General features: G+C 39.7%; 1 protein-coding gene across 1 annotated transcript in view; it reads left to right on the forward strand.

The window, feature by feature from the left end:
• The window catches only part of Hpse2 (heparanase 2 (inactive)), a 629,942-nt gene that overhangs the window by 395,625 nt on the left and 218,480 nt on the right, over positions 1 to 15,837 (forward strand). Inside the window, exon 5 of the mRNA XM_005335241.4 lies at positions 2,301 to 2,472. Coding sequence (XP_005335298.1) covers positions 2,301 to 2,472 — 172 coding nt within the window. The remainder of the gene's footprint in view (positions 1 to 2,300; positions 2,473 to 15,837) is intronic.

The following is a 15,837-nucleotide window of genomic DNA, read 5'->3' on the forward strand; positions in this document are numbered from 1 at the left end:
GTTTAATTCAGTTGTGGTCAGAGCATATACATTGCATGATTTTAATCCTTTAAAGAGATTTGTTTTATGGTTTAGCATGTGTTATATATGGAAGCATGTTCTACCCTACATTGGAAGAGTGTATCCTGCTACTGTCCAGTAGAATGTTCTATAGATCAAGCAGTTCATTAGCCAATGATGATACTCAACTCTTATATATCTTAGATGATTTTCTGTCCAGTTGTGTTATCCATTATAGAGAATGTAGTACTAAGTATCCTTGTAATATTTTTGAATTTTCTATTTCTCCAATTTTTTCAATTTTGCTTCCTGTATTTTGGTGTTTTTGTTAGGTATGTCTATATCTTCTTGAAAAAATTGAGGTCTTTATTCTCATTACCAGATACTTTTTTATCATTATAAAATGTTCTGCAATGTTTCTAGTAACATTTGTTCTTAAAGTCTATTTTGCTGATATTCAGAAGTGTAGTTGTTCCCACTGTCTTGATAGTTACTGTTTGCATGATATTTCTCCTTTTCCATCCTTTTGCTTTCAAATCTATTTGTTTATTTGAATCTGAAATGTGTCACTCTGTTAGGATTTTGTTTTTGTATGATAAAGACCAACAACACTTTATCTATTTGTTTTGTGCAAGTGTCATTTAAGTCACTCAAGAGAAGAACGAAGTCATGTATATTCTCAACTTTTATATTTACCTATATAACTCCCTATATTGATATTGTCTATTTGTGTGGTTTTGAATTGCCATATGTGGCATTTCCTTTCAATCTGGACTTCCTATTTATTTATTTATTGTGGTACTGGGGATTGAACCCAGGGCCTTGTGCATGCAAGGCAAGCACTCTACCAACTGAGCTGTATCTCCAGCCCTCTTTTTTAATTTCTTATAAGACAGATTTACTCACATGTTTTTCTTGGAATATATAAATTTTGCATTCAGTTCTGAAGAATACTTTGCTGCATGTAGAATTCTTGGTTAACAGGGTTTTTCTTTCAGTATTTTGAATATGTCATCCCACTCTCTTAAGGCCTCCATTGTTTCTGGCAAAAACTCAGCCATTAATCTCATTGTGTTCTCTTGCTTATGATGAGTCAGTTCAATTCAAGAATCTGCCTTCTTTTCTATGGTTTATTTCTCTTATATTCCTATTTGATAAGTCAATAACACTATGCTTTCCTTTCATTCTTCATTATTCTCTTTAGTTCTTTGAATGTATTTATAATAGAAATTTTGAAGTCCTTGTTTGCTGAGTGTAACAGTAAGACCTCTTAAGAAATAATTTCTTAGAACAGTCCTCCCCCTCCCAATATTTGGGTTACACTTTCCTATTTCTATGCATGTCATAATTTTTTGTTGAAAATAATATATTTTAGATAATATGTTGGAGAACCTCTAAATTATAAATCCTCCATACCAGAGATGCTTTTATTGTTCCTTTTTGTTTGTTTGCTTAGAAACTTACATGGACTAATTATATAGAGTCTGTCTCTCTCACATTATGTAGCTACTGATAATTCTACATTTTTTAAATTTATCATTTAAAAACGTTTTTAAGGCCAGCTTCTAGATATTCCCTCTAGCTCACTCTAAATTGAGGAGTCTTCATCAAACAATGGAAGAAATTCTCATCTCTGCAGGCCTTCCAGAGTTAGAAGAGATGGTGTGAAGAAGGCATATCACAATATAGCTTAATTGTGGGTCAATGTTTGATCAGAGATTGTGCTTCCATCTTTTGCCAGTAGATTGTAGGTGGATTGTGGAGTGGGGGGAGTACAGTCAACATTTAGGCAGTTTACAGGTCTGAATGGTATACTTGTGTGTGTGTGTGTGTGTGTGTGTGTGTGTAAACTTCCTTCTCCTTTCTGTTATAAAGATAGCAATCAGTGAATTTAGGGCTGACCCTAATCCAGTGAGACTGCATATTAATTGATTACATCTTCAAGGACCCTATTTCCAGATAATGTCATGTTCTGAAGTTCTGGTAGACATAAATTTTGGGGGACACTATTCAATCCAGTATACCATGCATTATGAAATATTGCCTGAAAATCAGCACTGTCTCCTTTGTGGATTAGGTGATCTTTTGTGAAGATTGCTTTGAAATGAGTGAAACGGTAAGAGGACACTGCTAAATTGACTTCTTTCCTGGGATAGTTCTTCAACTTAGATACACCACACTTCCTTTCTTTGGTTATTTTATTCATTCTGTTAAGGAAAAGGCAGAGGTCTGTGGACAGGAAAGGGTTGGCAGAGTCTGGCTCTTCTCAAAGCTAACTTACATGTCTGTTTTTAACCTAGAGCCAAATAACTATCGGACCATGCATGGCCGGGCTGTGAATGGCAGCCAGTTGGGAAAAGATTATATCCAGCTGAAGAGCCTCTTGCAACCCATCCGGATTTACTCCAGAGCCAGCTTATATGGCCCTAATATTGGGCGTCCAAGGAAGAACGTCATTGCTCTCCTAGATGGGTATGTCAGATTATAGGTTTCCTTATGACATTGTTCATTAAATGTAATGATCTAAAGTATTTGTACTTTTTCCTGGTTATATTCAATCTTAAGAGTAAAGGAGATTTTTTTTTCCATAGTGGCTTAATCCAGTCTAAACTAGGGATTATTCATCAAACAATGGAAGAACTTCCATGGTCAGAAGAGAGTGGTATAATGGGGGAGACACATCACAATCTCTAGGATGGATTGGAAGGGATGCATTGTTTGAAAATGACATTTAATTATAGCATTACATACCATCATTTTGAATTTTATAAAAAGCAAAACAGAGCAAAACAAAACTTTATTCTAATGGCCTCTATAAAAAGTAAAGTTTGACAAGCAGAGCTAGGTTAAAAAGTTGAAAAGCACTACAAATATTTGTAGATTAAAGAACAACTGAATTGATAGATTTATTAGCAGATATTCTGGAGAATTGCTACCACTTGATTTCTTTGGTTTTGAATTAATCTTACAATCATTTTTTAAAGCACTGATAATAATGAGATACTGTTCAATGCTTCTTCCTCAATCCTGGTGGTGGACCAGACTTGATCTGGATAATCTGTGTACATTGGGACCAATCATTCAGGGTCAGAGGAAATGCCTGACCATGAATTTATTACCAATAAACATGTAGAATTACATTACAGGGAGCCACTGTGGTATGAGGAAGGCTGAAGATAGATACAACTTTAATCAAGATCCAAATTAGAGACTAGAGCAGGAGGGGTGAGAGCAATGAAATTGGGGGATTTAGGAGCTCTTCTGGAACACAGTACCCTATGTACCAAGGCACACATTGTAAAAGGCATTTTGCAATAGTCAGGAATAGGAAAGGTTATTCCTACAAATCAAAGATAAGTAAGACTTTTTCTAGTGATGTGCACAGACCAAGTGAAGTTAGAGAAATGATATACAAGTAGAAACAGAGATATACAAGGAAAGGGAAAACTTTGTCTCCTGAATGGCCCTTATAGCTTGATGGCCCTTGTGATTTCTCTTTTTTTCGTTCTTGCATAAAAAGATTAAATATTACTGAAGGTTTGAAAAGGCAAAAGGATTCATACTGTAGCAACACTAACAAATTGAAATTTAATTTTAGGTGTTTTTCTCACTCAGGAACCTGGGGCTGGTGGAATTTGGGTTTCCTCTACATGATGCAGGTTGGCTGTGAAATAAAGCTAAGAAGATGAAAAAAAAAAAAAGCACACAGAAAGTACTTTTGAAAAGGGAGGGTGGGTCGACTCTTTGATCTTAGGGGTGGAGCTTCCACACTGGAAAGAGAGAGCCTACGTTTGCTTTTTTATATGAGAGAAGCATCAAAAGTTTTTCCATAGAATGTTCTTTGCCTTTTAAAGTAGGAGGCCCAATGGGTTACGCCCAACTCTGGAGCTACTGCAGCTCTCTCCCAGGCCCAGCAAAGACTGAGGTCATGTGCATTGTGTAATCCATTAAGTGGGAGGAGCCACTACTGGGAGCTAGCTCGGCGGGTGACCTGAGCTGGGTTCACAAGCGCTGGCTACATCAATAACTAGAAAATGGGAAAGAAGCTCCCAACCCACAGAAATACCTTTTACTTGCAGGAATCAGGGACGGCTCTTGACCTTAAAGGTTTGTTGGAAAGAGAGAGACTATGCCACCATCCTATTTATTGAAGAAACCCAAATGAGGCAAGGGATTGGGTTTCAGGGGGGGTGTATCCCATCTCATTGAGTGACATCCACTCCCAGAGCTTCATTCCCAGGCTGAGCGGAGGTGAGGTCCACCTGAAGCTAGTTCAACACCTCCATCCCTCAAGGCTAAGGGTGTGTGCTTATCTCCTTTGTGGCTACCCACAAGCTACAAAATAACTTGCAATGCCAAACCAAGTCTCCTGGCTCAAGGCAGAGTGAAGACACTCAAATAGTTCAAGGGTAGCCACCCTTATTTCAATGCCGCTGTCTTCCCCACTCTTCTCTTCTTGCCTTCAGTTATGATTTAGATATGAGGTGTCCCTTAAAAGCTCATGTGTGAGAATGACAAAGGTTTAGAGGTGAAACAAATGGTTTAGAAGAGCATTCACCTACTCAGTGTGTTAATCTATTGATATGAATTAACTTGTAGGCATGTGGGGTGTGGCTGGAGGAGGTAGGTCACTGGGAACATGCCTTTGGGGTTTATATTTTATCCCTTGTGAGAGGAGCTTCTCTCTTTCTCCCCCACCCATTCCTGATTTCCTGATTATCCTGTCCTGCAGTGCTTTCTTCCTCCACACCCTTCCCCCATGGATTTCTGCCTCCCCTCAGGCCCAGAGCAATGGAGTCAGCCATCTGTGGACTGAGACCTCTAAAACCACCTGTGCCAAATACAGTTTTCTTCCTCTAAAATTGTTCTTGTCAGGTCTTTTGGTCACAGCAGCAGCAACAACAACAACAAAAACAAAAAGCTGACTGAAACACCTTTCATCTCAGGAGCAACTTCTACTTTTTTTGTAAAAAAAAAAAAATTCATGACCTTACCCACAGATCAGCTGAGCTTCCCTTTGCATACTTTCACTGAAGTTTGAAATTATTCTGTGTATGTGTGTAGTGGAGGAGATGGACAGGTTGGTTTCATTTTGCCTATTATAATTAGGGGATAAGGATCACGAGTGTAGAATGTTACTTACATTTCTTAGATAAATAATCAAGCAAAGCTAATGACTCTATCATTAAGTTCACATGGTTATTCTTTTAGATTATTGTTCTTTGCAAGTTTTCCGGCGAAGGAACCGCTGAGCTAAAGCCAGCCCAGGATTATTGTTCTTTATTAGATTAATATATTTTCACAGGACCTACAACATTTTTTCGGTAGCGTGACACTCTAGTACTCATACATTTGTTCTGCAGATGTTTCTTTTTTCTTTTTTTTTAAAGAGAGAGAGAGAGAATTTTTTAATATTTATTTTTCAGTGTTTGGTGGACACAACATCTTTATTGTATTTTATGTGGTGCTAAGGATCGAACCCAATGCCCCACGCATGCCAGGCGAGCACGCTACGGCTTGAGCCACATCCCCAGCTCCCTGAAGATGTTTCTTGAGAAGCTATATTCTGGGTACTATATTAGGAACTGGTAATAAAATAATAAAAACAAAAACATTCTCTACCTGCACAGAGTGATTTGCTGAGTTAAGGGAGACATAGGCATTAATCAACTAAACTTAAAACTAAGCTAATACCAAGGAGAGCTATGTGGTTCTGTGAGTGAGTATAAGTGCTATACTTAAGTTAGGGAAGTCATGGAAGGGTTACCTCAAGTAACATATAAGGGGAGGATGAGAGGTATTTAAGGTCTAATTTAAAAGATGAATAGATGTTAACTACACAAAGTGAAAAGTATCAGTGTTTTTGTTAGAATGAAAAGCATGTGCAAAGGCCCTGAAGATGAAAAAATGGCTAGGTTGGCTAACAAAAGATATAGCTAGAAAAGAAACTAGGACTCATGTTATATAGGAGCTAAAAGGCATAATGAAGGGCTCGCAATTTCTTCTAAGCACATTCAGAAAAACACTGAATGTTTTTAAGCTGAGGAAACAAATCATCAGATTTATCCCATTACTAGTATGTTGTGCCTAGTATGTGGCAATTGGGTTGGACAGAAAGCAGGAAAATCAGTGAGAAAGTTTCTGCAGCAATGCAGAGAAAGAATGATTGGACCTAGACTAGGATGGTGGCAGTACAATATACTGTTAACAGTAGAATCCATGGGATGTGATGGTGTGTTGGATAGGACCATAACGATGAGACAGAGATGTTTTTGGGGGTGGAGACTCAGACCCTGGGAAACAGATTCAGAGTCACAGCAGGGGGAGATGATGCAAGGTGCAGTTGGAATAGTAGGCCTTCTTTATTCATAAGGCAGCAGCAGCCCCCAGCCTCCAGCTCCAGCTTCATTAGCCCAGCCAGTTCCATTAGCCTCCTGAGCCATTTCCACAGACCTTTTCTATATGCAGGTCAGAGAAACAAGGCACATTGCCAGCAGGTTACGTAAGTGGGTATATGCTCACAAGCAAATGTTTATGACCTTGAGTACATAAGCTGAATCAGGATGTTCATGACCTTGGCCTCATAGTAAGGCTCAGTGAGGGAGCTTAACTGTAGCCATCTTGGGCCTGCCCGACAATCCATTCCTTTAGGATCTCTCACTGTATAATCTAAGCGTTTGAAGTCTTCTACAAGTTCCCTTAGTGAGGAGGCCACAGCACTGCATCCATATGCATTAACAGCTATATAAGCCGCCACAGCATACAAACAGCGAACAAGCCCCATTACGTAGGATTACTAAAAACTGGTTTTATCCCATGTTGTTGTGGCAATAAAAGTCTTTCCCAGCCATGTCAGTTGTCAAGGGACATAGTCTGGCTGTCCCTTGAGTAGTCTGGCAGTAGGACTCACAGGCACTTCAGAGCATACGCAGCAGATGGAGGTGTTTGCTACTCTGGCATAGGCATGTGCCCAGTTCACAATAGTGTTGGTGAGGGCATACCTATAGACAAAAGGACAGTGCAGTTAGAGGGACTAGTACAGAAAATCCTATACATCTTGGAGAAGTCAGGCCAGCTTTTAGTCCCAGGAAAACCCAGGGGTTGTCTGCAGAGGCCTCCCTGGGTGGTGATACCATATACTCATACAGCTTGGTCCTGAATTTCAGCAGACTCTGTGTGCACCCAGCACTGGGTAGCTCATAATTGGTCAAAGGGAAATAACAAAGGTACCTTTTAAAATCTGTGTCCCACATGCAGGATCTGGCCAAGATACATGTGTGTGCATCGGGAGGCATTCACTAGTCACCCATGGTGTCACAAGGAGATCACATTCTAAACCTTCTCCCCATGGGACTAACATAGCTACCCAGGGAAGGTCAGGGGAGGACTTTATTGTCCAGGGCCATGTTGAATCCACAGTTTCCTTCTATTCAATCCAGTGGGATCAGGCAAAAGAACATCCTCTTGCTTTCCAAACCCAGACTTAAGTACAACATTCTTTGTTGTCACCTGAACCTGTATTGATGCTGCTGTGCAGTGCAGCAAAGCCTCCACAGGAGCTAGGCCTCTTATCAGGGATGGTTATTCAGAGCTCTCACAACTGTCCCCAGACACTGTGATGACTCCTTCCTAGCAGGTGAGTTAACTGCAGTCCTAAGTCCTCTCTTACGCAGGCCATTATGTCTTTCTATCATGCCTGCAGCCTGTGGGTGATATGGGAGGTACAGCTTCCATTGAATTTGCAACTGAGTACAAGACTCACCATGCACATCATGGGTGCCTTGATCACACTCTATTGTGATAGGTTGACCATATAAGGCCATCAAAACAGCCAGGCCATGAACCATAGTACTCAGATTTGCTTGATTACTGGGCCAGGTAAACAACAAGCCTGTAGCCATATCCCCTGTCGTCAAGGCAAACATGGCACCTTTCTGACTTTGGTAAAGGGCCAATGTGGTAAACCTGCCCTTGTGTCAAGAGCACGCATCCATGCATTACCTGGCCATCTGTGACTTCAAGGCATCAGAGGTGTGGATATTCCTGGGCACAAACCACTAGGGTACTCTGCATTAAAGGCAGGCCCCACTGTTTGGCTAGGTTCCACATAGTTTTCACACCTGTATGCTGTAGGCAGTGATGCAACCAAGATGCCCAATTGGTGAAAGGTGCCTGCCCTAACCACCACATCCTAACCATCATTCCCTGGGCTAGTCAGGGAGCATGGCCAGTAAAACAACCTACAGTCACCAGTTCCTGTTGGTTTAGCTCTCAAAGCTCTTGCCACAGAACTTTCCCCCAATACACCACACAACACCACACAACTGTCATACATCCCACTATGGAGGATTCTTCATTTGCTATCACCAGTTAGTTCAGCTCACTAACTGTTTTGTCTTGTACTGATATTAAACTAGACAGGGTCTGTCTCTGGTCCCACAGCTACCAACATCCACACAGGCAGTTGTCCATGGCTGGCATCATCAGTGTACCAAACACTGGGCAGTGTAAGTGCTTCCAAGGTATTTGCTTCTTTCTGGTTCAGTTACATAAGTAATAAGACCTAGGCATCTCCTGAAGTCTCTTATCTTTGCCAGCTCCTAGAACATCTGGTCTTTTTCTTGGCTGCTGCTGGCTCCTGGCACACCTAGGCTCTCTCTTGGCCGCTGCTAAGTCACAAGGTTGTGGCACTTCTAAGTCACTCGGTTGTGCAGGATCAATAATGTATAACACATAGGGTGTCTTGCCTCTGTTGGCTACCAGTGCCCTAAGTCTCACAGGTATAACATCAAAGCAGCCAGGGGCTCTCTTGGCCTCTGTCCAAATTATTTTCCCAAGTCCACCAACTTTGCTTGACAGGCAGAATGTGGTGAACTTGGTTAACTGGGCTGGCACTGTCGGTGGCTGCTCATTTGAGACATGGCTGCTCTTGTTTCACTTTCTGTATTACCATTGGCTGGGTTTATAGGTTAATCTTCTTTCTCCTCCTCCCCAGACTCCATCAGCTCTCTGGGGAGGCCAAGGGGTGTTTCCAAGGACAGAGATCCTCCTCCAGTGATCTTACTCTGGTTTCCAAGGCCTCTTCCATATCTCGCAACTCCCTCATCTTGGCAGTCTCTGGTAAAGCTGCATCACTGTTTGCTCTCAGAGCTGTAAGAAACATTTATCTCATGGCTCCAGTGGCTGTGTGCACAGCTTCTCAGGCAGTTTCTCCATTTTCTCCACACTGCTGCTGCCACCTTTCCCCTTGGTTGTGGACAATGCCTCAGCTCCATTACTTTATTCACAGTCCACTCTGCCAGGTCCATATTTACCACGGTCAATCAGAATCCCTATGCTCACAGGGAACCCTCCACTGTATCCTACAGGCCACAAAATGCCACAGTCTGGCTGGGCACAAAATCACGAGCCACTCACAGCCTTGTAGATTCAAACAGCAATTCTTTATTCCCAAACTCACACCGGCACTCTACACGCACGTTCTGGGGAAAATCCACACTTCCACTGGGCTCTGCATCCCCAAATACTCTCAGAATCCCGCGAGAACTCAGTGGGAACTCAAGGAGCAGGCGGATGCCTGAGGCAGCAGGATACTCCCTATTCCCAGCAGGATACACTCTAAACCTGGACCCACCCTAATCCAGCAGGATCCTCCCTAAACCCATATCTACCCTGATCTTTGAGCAGGGTCACTTTAGTCAAACATACATGCAATGTCACTGCAAATGACCTGGGTCCAAGGCAAGCCCATTTCCACAATGGAGAGTCCTCCCTCTAAGCAACATGGGGTAGGCTGACAAGGAAATTGCCATGCCTCATTCTTACTTAGCTATGGCTCTCAGCACATCTCTACACAGGAATCCATGCTAATGGTTCTTGGCAACTGAGTGCTTCTTGGTTGTAAGGGTACGGCGAAGCGTCGGAGGAAGAGACCACCAAGAGACTGACTCATGCAATTGCAGAAGGGGATTTATTGGGGATCCATTCCAGCGCGCTGGGGTTCCGTGCTCACTCAAGAAGGGAGAGCAGCCCAGAGCCCCAAGCAGAGGTTAAGCAGTGCTTAAGTACACTTTTTGGGGAGGGCAGAGGCTTTGCATACATCAGGACAAATCATCATGAGGCGCGGGAAAATCAAACAATAATTCTTAAACTTGATTAGTACATTCATTGGCGGGAACAGGTGTGGGGGGGGTGATTGGTCACTCCTAAGCGGGGTACACATTCAAACTGATTGGTTCGGGCCCTGTATGCCTACGTGACAAGCTGCACAGGGGCCTAGGCTATTAATCAACTAAATGGCCAGTAGGGCGTTGTCTTAACTGCCTCAGGAATTTCAGGTTCTGGGTGTAGCAGAGGAACTTAACAATACCTGGTCCTTCACTTTTTAATTCAGGCCTTGCAGCTTAGAAACTTTACCCTTTCAGGTAGCCCTCCTGTCTACTGAGGTTGATGCATTTCTCCCCTGTGGAATAGCCTGCCCACTACACCAAATTGTCAAGGTGGAGGCTCAGACCCAGGAAAACAGATTCAGGGTCACAGCAGGTGGAAGGTGATGCAAGGTGCAGTTGGAATAGTAGGCCTTCTTTATTCAGAGGCAGCAGCAGCCCCCAGCCTCCAGCTCCAGCTTCATTAACCCAACCAGTTCCATTAACCTCCATAGACCTTTTTATATGCAGGTCAGATAAATAAGGCATATTGTCAGCAGGTTACATAAGTGAATTCATGCTCACAAGCAAATGTTTATGACCTTGAGTATATAAGCTGAATCAGTGTGTTTGTGACCTTGGCTACATACTAAAAACATAGCTTACTGTAAGGGCTCAGTGAGGGAGCTTAACTGTAGCCATCTTGGGCCTGCCCGACAGATGTGTAAATAATTGGGTAGATGGTGTTGTCATTCACAGGGATGAGAAGACTGGGGAGTGACAAGATTCTGGGAAGAAAATCATGATATTTGATTTTCTGTCATATTATTATGCTTGAATCTAAATAGAGATATCAAGAATGTCATTGAATGAGTGAAGAAATCAAGATCTCTACTAGAAATACCAATTTGGGGAATCATTAGCATTGAAAATTGGATTTAAAGCCATAGGAATGGAGGAGATAAGTTAGAGAATTATAGAAAGAGCAGAGATAGTGGCTTAGGAGAGAACCCTGAAGAACTTGCATATTCAGAAATGAAAGAAAAGAGGAATGCTCTCAGTGTGAGATAAAACTGGAGGACAATGTGCATTAAGAAAAAAGAATTTTGAATATATAGAAAGTGCTTCTAGGAGGTCAGGAAGTCAACTCTTAGGAATATAGAAAAGTACCTTTTGGTTCGGCAACATGTAGATAGTTGGTGGCTTTGAGAAACAGTTCAGAAGAGTAGTGGGAACTGAACTTGGGTTGCAATAGTTTGAAAAGTAAGTGGAGGGTAAGAATTTGAAACCAAAATGTAGTCAACCCTAGGGAGATTCTTTTTTTACTATGAAGAAAAATAGGAAAATAAAGGGAGAACTGTAGTCAAGGAAGATGATGATGTTTTTCCTCTTTAATGTGGTAAATAGTAGAATAGGAATGTAGGTTAAATAGATAAACACCTATTCTGGTTTGGATATGAGGTATCTCCCATATTTCCTATGTTAATTCAGGGATATTCAGAGATGAAATTATTAGATTATGAGAGGTGTGAGCTAATCAGTCTATCATATTTTGAACAGACTAACTGGGTGTTGACTATAGGCAGGAGGGGCATAGCTGGAGGAGACCGATCAGTGAGGATGTGCCCTGGAAGGGTGTGTCTTTTCTGCAGCCCATTCCCTTTCCTCACTCTGCTTCCTGGCTTCCATGAATGAAGCAGTGCTTCTCCACCATGATGTTCTGCACACCCCAGGCCCAGAGCAGTGGGTTTGACTCACTGTGGACTGAACTTTGAAACCATGTGCCAAAATAAATTTTCCTCCTATAAGTTGTCCTCATCAGGCATTTGGGTCACAGAGATGAAAACTGACTATTGCAACTTTTGAGAGGAGAAGATCTAGATGATACAGGAAAAACAGAATATAGCCAAAGTTAGAAGTCCTTTAGGATAGAAATGATGGAACCTGAAGGGACTGACTTTCATTAAATTAAAGGCAATTCCTCAAGGGTAAAAGAAATAGTTAAGAAACAAATGTTTCTTTATAATACAGATTTTTTAAGTCATAAGAGAAACCTATCACCACTACATTAATTGTAGTTAGGGCATCCAGTTTGTGTACATGGTACAAATGTGAACACACAGATATTAAGTTTGTATGAATAAGTTAAGCAACTTGGATGCAATAATAAGCAAAGAGGAAAGAGATGAGCATGTGACTTGGGTGTCATGATGGCAAAAAGTGGGCTCCACTTCCTTCATATCAAAAAAACTAAAGTAGGACCCAGAAGACTAGCAAAAATCTTCTAGGACAAGAAAAAATATTGATAAACGAGTTTCTTTTTTTAATGACAGAAAAAATGGAGCGCTATCTTTCTTGATGTACATTACTAACTATATAGTGAACTATAACTAGAAACATATAAACATTCCCCTTGAACTAACAACAAAAATGTTAGCACTCTAAATTACCATCTCTTTGGTCTTTTCCAATCCTCCTGGTTACACAGATATAAATTTACATAGTTTTAATCATTGTATATGCATCATTTTGAGTTCTGCATTTTTTACTCATTGCTTCATATGACCCTTTCCTTATTTCTACATAATTCTCATATTTGTCATTCTTAATAGCAATAAAATATTCCATTGCATTAATGTATAAAAGTCTACATAAGCATTCCCTCACTGTTGGGCATTTGGGCTGTTTCCAGTTTTTGCCTGTAATATATAGTCCAACTATAAACATCTTTATACAAATAGTTTTTTCTTTTGAATCATATCCTTGGGCTATATTCCAAAAACTTGGGTTTCTGGATTAAAATAGATGATAATTTTTATGGCTCTCATATTTACTGCCAAATTTCTTCATAATTTAGGTTGTAGGGCAGCAAGGTATTAGGGGGTATGTTTTTCACCAATCTCCCACAGCAATGAGTATTGCCATTTTTATTAATTTATTCTTTTTTAAATCTGAGCTTTATTGTTGTATATAGTAGTTGGGTTTATCCCTACAAACTCATACATGCATGGAATTTGATTTCAGTTTATGATCTCCCCTTTTCCCTCCCAAATTTTTCTCTCCATTCTCCTTACTCCACTCTACTTCCTTTTGCTCACTTATTTATATTTGATTGGTTCTTTTTACATATGTATAAAGGTGAAATTCCCTGTAGCATATTTATATAGGTACATAACCCGATTTTTTAAGAATTCATTCTTTTTTTTTTTTTTTTTTTGATACCAGGGATTGAACTCAGGGGCACTTGACTACTGAGCCACATCACCAGCCCTGTTTTGTAATTTATTTAGAGACAGGGTCCCACTGAGTTGGTTAGTGCTTTACTTTTGCTGAGGCTGGCTTTAAACTCTCGATCCTCCTGCCTCAGACTGCCCAGCTGTTGGGATTACAGGCGTGTGCTACAATGGTTGGCTCATTCTTTTTTTTTTTTTAATTAATGAAAGATCATGCTGCATAGCTGTTTAAATTTGAATTCTGTTAACAATGAAAAGAGCTGAATATTCTCTAAATCTTTATATTGTCTTTTTTCATTCTATCCTGTTTGTTTCGTAACATGATAATGATTTTTTCTGAGTCCCAGACCAGATTATTTTAGATTTAGTCCTCTTCTTTGTTCACATAATTAATTAATACTGTTATTTCTGAATTCTTAGTATCACTCATAAACCATTTTTTTCATTTTATTTTAAACTTTATCATTTTTCCTCTTAAACAATTTTTCTGTATTTAGTCTCAGATTCTAATAAATTCCCCATATAGATTTCTGAATAGTTTTTTGTTTGTTTTGTAAGGCAACATCTGGTGAAGTCATTTTTGTGTGAAATCAAAACCCTTTCAGGTGCATTCCTGGCCTTCAGGGTCTCTGCCTGCCTACATTTGTATCTAATAAGCAGTTGCACTCCCTTGTACAACTTGCCTGCTGGCTACATCAAAATGTATGTGAACTAGAAGACGCCATATTCTTTTTACCTTTGCACCTTTTTATTTTCTGTCATTTAGTTTGGAATATCAGCCCATCCTTCTTTCATCTTTCCCTAGACTTCTCTGACATCTTCTGGCAGGATTTCTGTGGTCCCCTTTGGCCTTGCAGGACTTATAGCATTTTATTTATTTATTTTTCTGTTATGGTATTTATCAAATTGATGATAATTTATATGTTTACATATTTGCCTTCCTTATAGACTGTGGACTAGGATCAGGACCCTGATATAATAGGCATTTTATAAATATTATTGAATGAATAGTATTTATCTTATTCAATAACTGTCTCTAAGTTTATCTAACATGAAAAATAGTATGCATAATTGTGACTGAAAGGAATTATAAATTGTTAGATAGTGATTCAATATATTATGGTGATTTGTATAATTCACAATGATTTGCTTTAGTTTATAGAGCCAAGTCAACTTTTAAGCTGTTTACTTGGATAGTTGAGGACTAAACAGGTCTATCTTCTTCCCCGTGAGGATATGAACTCCATTAGGACAGAGAGAATCTTCATGTTTATATTTATAGGGAGCAGCATGTTGCCTGGAAAATGGGGACGGATTAATAAAATGTTTGTCTTATTATTTTCATTTCCTCATTCATGAACTGCCTATTCCTAGCTATTGTGTTTTATCTAAACACATAAGTAATTGTTCTTTAGGGTTACATCAGTTTCCTCTGTTTTTCTTTTGTAAACTTTTATGTATTATTATCCATATAATGACAATTTTATCTTAATTTATTACACTCTCTCTGTCTTCTTTATTTTATTTTATTTTTTATTTTTTGGTACTTAAGATGTAATCCAGGGACTCAGACATGCTAGGCAAGCACTGCCACTGAGGTACATCCTCACCCACTTTTTAAATTTTCTTTTAGTTTGAGTCAGAGACTCACTAAGTTGCCAGATTGGCCTGAAACTTTCGATCATCCTGCCTCAGCCTCCCAAACACCTGGGATTACAGTCACATGCCATCATGTTTGGTGCTTTTCTTTTCACCTTGAAGCATTTTTTAAATTGTTTCTGAAGTTTATTATAATTACTCCTATGTTGATCAGCAAGTCCTATCCACAAAATAGAAATCCCAGTCAAAAAAAGAGACTTATAAAAATCTTGCATATTCAACAACAGAGAAAAATCTGCATTTTCAGCCTAGAAATATATCCTTAGTTCTTCACAATTTTAAAATATGAATGGATAGACAAAGATCACAGATCAAAGAAAGAAACAAATAGCACAGATGAAAAAGTAAGCAGAGCTGGGCACGGTAGTGCATGCCTACATCCCAGCAGCTCTGGAGGCTGAGGCAGTAGGATCACAAGTTCAAAGCCAGCCTCAGCAAAGGCAAGGTGCTGAGCAACTTGGTGAGACCCTGTCTCTAAATAAAATTCAAAATAGGGCTGGGGACGTGGCTCAGTGATTGAGCCCCCAGTACCAATAAAAATAAACAAATTTAAGTAAATTAAACAATTGACCTAAGAAGAATTATAATTCAGAGTAGTACTTTAAAAATATATAATTCATAAGACATTGTAAGATATTGCACTTATAAAATAAAATTAGATTTATATGAAAAGGTACAATCAGAACAAAAGATATTTTGGAAACTAAACATAAACTTGCTACAATAGAGTCTAATACAAGTTAGGCAATGCTTTCTTAAATCCAACACTGTCTCGGTATGTTTTGTGCTTCTCTAATTCA

The sequence above is a fragment of the Ictidomys tridecemlineatus genome, chromosome 1 (assembly GCF_052094955.1).
Source record: "Ictidomys tridecemlineatus isolate mIctTri1 chromosome 1, mIctTri1.hap1, whole genome shotgun sequence".
Taxonomy (NCBI): Eukaryota; Metazoa; Chordata; class Mammalia; order Rodentia; family Sciuridae; genus Ictidomys; species Ictidomys tridecemlineatus.